The following is a 7608-nucleotide window of genomic DNA, read 5'->3' as shown; positions in this document are numbered from 1 at the left end:
ATATTTCAAGTCATTATATATCATTTTCTGGGTTTTCCAACTAAGAAATAGTGTCTAATACAAAAACGAGCATATGGACGCTTTCACATCCGACATCGAAAGGAGGATAAATATTATTTCGCCATAGATCTATTCATTTTGATCTACCTCGATACATCTCAATAATTTTTTTTACATTGCTTATACTTAATTTGCACAGAAATAATTAATTGCAGCCAGGAATAATTTTTCTCTGAAATGAAAAGTTAGATTATCAAGAAATTTATTGAAATAAGATTTCTATAAAAGATACAAATTACGTTAGTTTTCACTTTGAAATCTGCAATACGCAGGGCTTTCAGCAGTTCAGGGGCTGATTGAGTGTCTTCGCGTAGAAAAAATAGCTTATAGCAATTATCGGGTTATACCTCTATTAAAAAAATTTAGATAAAAATGAGGAACGGTATTTTAGTAGCCTATTAATCATTCGATCCCAATCGTAAATCAGCCGCGATAATAAACAAGCTATTTATTAACTATACTTTCTTTTGGCGAAGACAGCTGACGCTATTATATTTCCAAGCAATTACTATGCTTGAAGTCCAAAAACAAGACTTTTTGAAGGATTACGGGTCTCATTCCTTAATGAATATGATTTTTTCGAATCGTCATCGATCTTTATTTTTAAACCCAAAAAGATGAATCGAACACTAAAATAGTATGAAGCGCAAAACTTGATATTTACAACCGATAAGCAGCAGTTTTAGCTACTGATGCTGCTGCTGCACAACACATCACAACACGAAGAGGTAGTCATGTCAGACAATCATGAAGATCTAACTACATTAATTAATGTACAGCTTTGAGAAAATGGAAAGGAGAGGGTGTGGTGTGTATAAATAAACGGATAGAACAACGCAGTAAGAATTGACTAAACAACCATTTTGTAGATCAGCGGCGTTTTAAGTGAGGTAATCAGAGTTCAGGTTTGGATCAGGTAGAGCCGGTGGGACTTGTGAACTCCATTGTTCCGTCATCCGCTTCCGGACTATTTGTGGCGAGCATTTCCAAAATATTGTCCAAGGCCGCATGATCAATTTGGGACCCAGGGCCGAATCCGCTAGTCTTCAGTCGCTCCCCGATGAAAGGGATGTCTGTGATCAAATCTGTTTTCACGTACCCGTCCACGTTCGGCGCCAGCAGTGCGTCTTTGGAGGAGTAGTAGCTACCGAAAACGTGATCTTTTGGCCAATTTGGGTAAAGGTAGGTGAGGTCGTGCAGATCACGAATTCTGTCAGGCAGAGATCTTGTCTGAAGATCGCGCACTGTGAACGGTTTCAGATTGAACACCTAAAATTAAGCAGAAGGAAAGTTTTAGGACAACATTTCACGTTCATGGACGATTAAAAAACAATACAAATTCCAGTATATTTTAAGGGGTCTAGGACAACAAGCCGACGAGAGTTCAGGCCAAAATTTGAACTTTATAAGCAACTCAAAAACTATTTTTTCATCTAAAAAAAATGTTATTTTTCGAAAATTTAGGCAAGTTCAGTCCATAAAGAGCGTTATTCATGAAATGCACCCCTTAGAAATGGCACCCGTAACTTACATCAGCCGGATTCTGCAAATTAAAACATTAAAAACATAAACAGCGGCAACAATGTTTTAACTTTCTAAACATCAATTAAAGGCTTAAATTTTACGAAAAAGCCAAAAATTGATTATCAAGAAACTGAAAATTCTTCAACTAGGCTTCAAAGTACAAAGTAACCATATTTCATATCTTTTTGACGTCCGGCATCCTATTTTACACAGAGACGAAGCTGCGCTTAGCTAACACAAGCGAGGAAAAAGCAAAAAAAGAGCTCTAAACAGGCAAAACAAGGTGAAATAACGAAAATAACAAGGTGAAATATATCTTTAAAAAAATTTGAATATCAACTTTAAGATCAGGAGTACCACGTTCTCACATCTGCTCCACGACCGCTTGAAACTTTACCAACACTAGTCATCAACAAACCAGCAAAAATCCGAGCAAAAAACTATTTCAAAGTTCCGGATTTGAATCTCCGACCTGATGGTTAAGAGTATCACCCGCGTACTCGCATGTGCGCCACAGTCACTTATACTGGATGTTCAGATTTGGTTGAGTAGAGTTCAAAAAAAGTGAAAAAGAATCCAAAAAAAACGATCAAAAAATCGAAAACTTGACTTCTGAATGCATAAACGTTTCTCTACTTGAGCAGGAGAATAGCCTCATATGCAGGGAAAATTTCCACGCCCTGACTTTTAGATCGAACCCTTTATATCAGATTTAGCTTAAAATTTCAAGCAAAGATTTTCCGGAATTCCATATCGGTTTTCAACAAAACTAGGGTGAAACAGATAAAGCAGAGAAAATCTAAGCACCATGTTATTTTGAATAAACTGTCAAACTCTGATTCAGCAGGATAGTTTTTGAAGAAAAAACTTCAAAAAACGGGCAACTTTCAAATATTGGACATTTTCAAAACGCAGAACAGCCGCTTGGACAGGGATGATTCCCATAACTGCTTTTTGCTTTCGGTTAAACCCTTAACCTTCAATTTGGCAGGCTAGTTTTTCAGAAAAGTTATAAAAATTATCCAAAATGTCAAACAATGGGCTTGTTTGAGGGCATACATTTTTTCTACCAAATTTAGCGAATAACCGCTTGGGAAGAGAAGATCCTCAAGATTTGTTCTTTTGATTGAAACCTTCATCTCAGATTTGTGCAATTAATATTTGAAAAAATTCAAATCAAATAGGTCGAAAATCTGCCTACTGAAACTTTCGAAGGCTGCAGAACATGAAGTAAAATTTAAAGAGACTAGCAAAATATGCAGGCACATAGAAGAGCAGCCGAGTTGTCCATTAGTACAATTCCTTGAAAAAGCGTACAGTAGTCCCATACATTTCATAATACCTAGTTTTCAAACAAGAACTAACACTAGTCAAACATAGCCAATCAAGCATTGAAAAAGAGTAATGAACGCAAGCAAACATAAAAAATACACTGCCTTTGCTGAAAAAATCTCAACTTTCAATTTACAAAGACAACAATAGATGCCCTTCAAGCTCTTTGAATTTCTGGAACGATTTATGACCGGCGCTTCTTTGATAACATAAACCCTATTTGAGAAAACTGATTCAACAGGCAAGGTTTTTAGTTTTTATACCGCTAGAAATCTAAAAACTTAACTACTCTCGAAACTTGAAATCGTTCACGTTGTTTTCGCGCCATTTCCACGTTCGTATTCGGAGAGTGCTATTTGAGTCACTTTCAGCATATGAAATTCAATTGAACTCAAAAAGTGCATTATACCTAAGTGCATCAATATTTTAGACTTTTTCCTGAAAAAAAAACAAAAACAAATCGGCAGGACCAATATAAGAGTCTTCACTACGTTCATTCTTCTATTAAGCTGACTATGCTTAAATAGGCTCAAAAATGATTAAATTGAAATATACCACTAGTGCCACCAAATGAGCACTTTTTTGCGACTTAGGTTAGAAAAAAATTCTTCGTAAAAATACACTACGCTTCGCTTGTGTAAAGACACCTTTGTTTTCTTTAGACAAATTTATTGAATTTAGACATATTGTTGTATTCAAAGACGTATTTGTTCTTTATTTGTAGAACAAATGAAAATGGAATATCTGAGAAAGTCGTTTGCATACAACTTAAGACAAATTAATCGAAAGAATTTGTAAGATTCTAAATTTTAACGTTGGGTCACTTATCCTATTCAATTTGATTTCCGATACCCTCAATTTTGAACCGAGCAGACATAAGACTTGCTTGTATATTTTTTCATCATTTAACTACAACTCGACCTCTTCGTTCATTCATACGATTTTTTTCATACAGAGGCGAAGACACAAGCCAAAATATGACCGATAACACTACTGGGAAAAACTGAATGAGTAAAACTTTGAGTCTTCAAAATTTCTTAAGTGACGCACGCCAATTATGACGCATTAGCAGAACCAGTCAATTTGAAATTTACCAACTAATCAGCCCCCCACACGCCATATTAAGTACAAAGTTATAAATTTTGCTCCTCGTAACAAATCAATTATGGCAAATAAGCTTTCTTCAAGCAAATTGGAACGAGTTCTATTACGGATTAAATCTCCGCTTACGCGTTAATAGCGCGAAATCTATCGCGCGTTAATTGTCCCAAATTGGCCAAAATGGTAATTTTTAAACCCCCCATAACTCAACAAAAAATATAAAAGGTGAAATAACTTTACAAATTTAAGCTCAGGACAACAATACTTTTCGAGCCATATTATAAAATCCCGTCAAAAATGGCTAGTTAAAAAGTCGGCGCAATTTGTCAAAAAAAAACCACCCCAAGCACAAATTTTGAAACGAAAGTCGGAACAATATTAGTCTGAGTTAAAATCCTTAGTATTGGCTGTACTTGGTAGCTGGTTATTGATCAAAATGAACACTTTCAAAATGAACACATTTTAACGCAACAATATTTGCGTCGCAACAATATTTGCGACTTAACTTTGAAAAAAAGATAGTTCATACTATAACACAAGCATTGCTTTTGTAATAATAGTTAATTAACTTGATTGAAGTAGGATTTTTATAGATGGGTACAAATAAGAGTACCTCCATTGTGACTGAGCCGGGCAAGTAGCACAGCCATGATATGGTGATAGCAGCCTTTTCTGACTCAGCGAATCGGATGAGGAAAGTTCCCGGCTGCTGGGTGGCCATGAGAAGATCTTTCGCTTCCTCCTTCGAAATGAAGCCTCTGATGTAGTTTTTGTTCCACAACTCCCGGATGTACAAAGGCGTCTTAGTGTCTAAACCAATGCATAATCATGTATTTCATGTTTATTCTTAAAAAAATACAATTTAGTAAAAGTTTTAAAAAAATCAATGAATACTTGATCGCGTGTCACAATAACTAATACACAAAAGCATGATCTTATTCTTGCTTCAAATTAGATCTTTTTGCTCTCCGCAAAAATGGCTCCGTATAATCAATATTACCCTTAAGCTGCACTTGTGTGATAAACTGCTGGAGATACTGGTTTTGAAACAGAGCTGAAGTGAAAAGTAGTAAAACAAGCTCAACCCAGGAGGGGGGGGGGGGGGGGGGGGTCGTGAAGAGCTTGGGTCCGGGTAGGAGAAAAAATATTAAACCACTAAGGACTAAGGATTTTTCGATCATAGATATGAACAAGTTGAACTTGTTAGTGATTTAATTATAAGTTAGTGAATTATTATTTTTGCTCCTAGCCCCTGGGTTATGCTTGCTTTACTACCTACTACTGCTGCACTTCGCAAACACAAGCCACATTACATCAAGGCTTATACTAGTAGACTTTTCCCGAACTTTTCAAATAGCATCACGCATAGAGTAGATTGATTGCATGTTCGGAGAAAGGGACGCATTGACTTTTTTCAAACAAGTCTTCGGCTACAACCGTTCAAGAAATAAAGCGTGCAAAGAGACTAACTTGAATCGTGCATGAGTTCTGTGATCTCGTAAAACCACTCCCAAAATGTGAAGTTCTTGCCGGGCGACAGTCCCCTGTAAAACTGTGCCCATGTGATCACGAGGTTCTTGTTGTGCTTGTCGCTCGGGTTCTCCGGCATTGGCTGGTTGTGAAATAACTTGCTGCATAGGAACTTGAGATCTTCCGCTCCCAGTCTATTCACTTCGCCGCCAAACACAAAGCGCGAGTTCAACAGGTCTGCCAGTTCATACCTAAAACACAAATTAAGACTTAATGTACAAATAATTTTTATTTCATTAAAAAGCTGCCGATTAAAGCAACGGAGCTTAGATAGTTATAAATAGTGGTAGATGACCGAATTTGAGAGGAAGATATTGAAAACTTGCCAGTGGACTGAGTCGGGCACTTTGAAGGGGTCCACGAACTGATTGGAAAACTTGTTGTCCCACAGGATAACTGCAGACGCCTTGGGCTCCTGGGATCCGTGCACGATGGCCACAACTGGGAGAGACATGGAAGTAAGTCGGAATGTGATGCTGTCATTCTCCTTCAGCAGCTGACTGCCTAATACACACGGCACGTCAGCACGTTATGAGATTAATTAAACGGAAGACGAATAGTTGCTACATTCGGTTCTTGTTATCAACTTCTAGTCAAAAATAAGAGAAAAAAGGCTGGCAAGCCATTGAAATGCAATAAAAAGCTGCATTTTAAAAATATTACAAGCTATGAAGATGGTCCACTTAGAGGACTCCCATTGCGTCACTACCACACCACCAACGCAGAGAATATTTGACTTCACTTACTTCCCAATACGGAGGAGAGACCCTGTACCATCAGGTCACTCCTGGAGGTCAAGGTCATTTCCGTGTGGACAATAAAGCGCAACTTTTCCTCCATCACACTCTCCGTGTAGTGAGCATTGCGCTTTTCCGTCCGCTTCAGTTTAGTCAGCACCAAGTTTTTAAATACTGTGCACGCCTGCTTAGACGCCGCGCTAGACTCGTTCTTAACCTATACAGCAACGAACACAAAATTTCTTAGAAAAAATAATTTGTACCACAATCAGACAATCAGATTTCTTCAAGGATCAATTCAAAAGCAGAACTGAAATTTATTTTGCTCATTTGAGGGAATCGTTCATCAGAATCACTATTCGCATGCAGTTTTTACCACGTTAACATAATTTTCAATTCAGGGGGAGCAAAAAACGGGATTTTTTCGCGCGCTTGTATTGTTCATTTTTTAGCCAAATCAAGAATAGAGCATGCGAGATAAAGAGTGTATAAGAAAGTGGTGTCTGAAATTGTAGTGCTAGCCTGGTTGTTGGTGAGTAGGGCGGCGGTGGCTGAGTTCTTCGGAAGGGCCTCTCCGTTCACTATGTTTTTAGCCACGTAGTCGTAATACAGGTCTATGTTCACACTGCCCATGTTCAGAGTGTTTCCCTGGGACACAGCAGTGTGGGTCAAGTATGCCAGTAATTTGTGCCCCACTAAACACAGATGATTATAGTCTTAACAACACTTCACGCTTTCCCATGCCGCCTATGCAAAAAGCCAACTGAGAGATTGTAGTTTCCATTTCAGGAAGTGAGAAGAAGCTATCACTTAGATATATAAAAAAGCATTGAGGACTATAATTAACAGATAAAAAATGAGAAGGGCTTTCAAAAGCGGGAATGACTCATAACTTTTTGAATTGAAGTGCATATTAACAATAATATTGTTTCAAAATGGCGAAATTCATCACTAAAAGGAGCATCAACTTGAGCCAGTGCAAAAGATAATTCAATCTATTACAGCGCTAGTGAGAAATTTCCATTGAGAGCTATTTTATTTGGCGCCCAACTCAGTTAACCTATGCACTAATTATCCAGAAAAAGTAAGCCAAGCTTCTCTTGTGTCGTTACCTAAGTGTCTGGCACTGACGCTGAATTTGGAGTCTTTCTTGAGGATTTGAGGGGGCTGCTTGTTGACCAGGAATGTCTTCTCGGTCAGGTCCTTGAGCAGGAAGTTCACTTTGGCCAGAAGTGCCTGCATGGAAGCATCGTCTGTGGCTTGCAGTGGCACCGTTTCTTTCAGAAGCACAAACTCACGACACTAAAAACGGAAGAAAACTGTT

At 37.9% G+C, this 7608-nt stretch overlaps 1 protein-coding gene across 1 annotated transcript in view; it reads right to left on the bottom strand.

The window, feature by feature from the left end:
* Window positions 1-245: 245 nt before the first annotated feature.
* The window catches only part of LOC134847835 (uncharacterized), a 29837-nt gene continuing 22474 nt past the window's right edge, over window positions 246-7608 (bottom strand). Inside the window, exons 6-12 of the mRNA XM_063865062.1 lie at window positions 7397-7586; window positions 6807-6979; window positions 6294-6501; window positions 5874-6051; window positions 5488-5738; window positions 4631-4827; window positions 246-1329 (exon numbers count right to left, since the gene is read on the bottom strand). Coding sequence (XP_063721132.1) covers window positions 973-1329; window positions 4631-4827; window positions 5488-5738; window positions 5874-6051; window positions 6294-6501; window positions 6807-6979; window positions 7397-7586 — 1554 coding nt within the window. The 3' untranslated portion in view covers window positions 246-972. The remainder of the gene's footprint in view (window positions 1330-4630; window positions 4828-5487; window positions 5739-5873; window positions 6052-6293; window positions 6502-6806; window positions 6980-7396; window positions 7587-7608) is intronic.

This window comes from Symsagittifera roscoffensis, chromosome 6 (assembly GCF_963678635.1).
Source record: "Symsagittifera roscoffensis chromosome 6, txSymRosc1.1, whole genome shotgun sequence".
NCBI classification, from domain to species: domain Eukaryota; kingdom Metazoa; phylum Xenacoelomorpha; order Acoela; family Convolutidae; genus Symsagittifera; species Symsagittifera roscoffensis.
The sequence above is the reverse complement of the archived record's forward strand: the minus strand, read 5'-3'. Positions and strand labels throughout refer to the sequence as shown.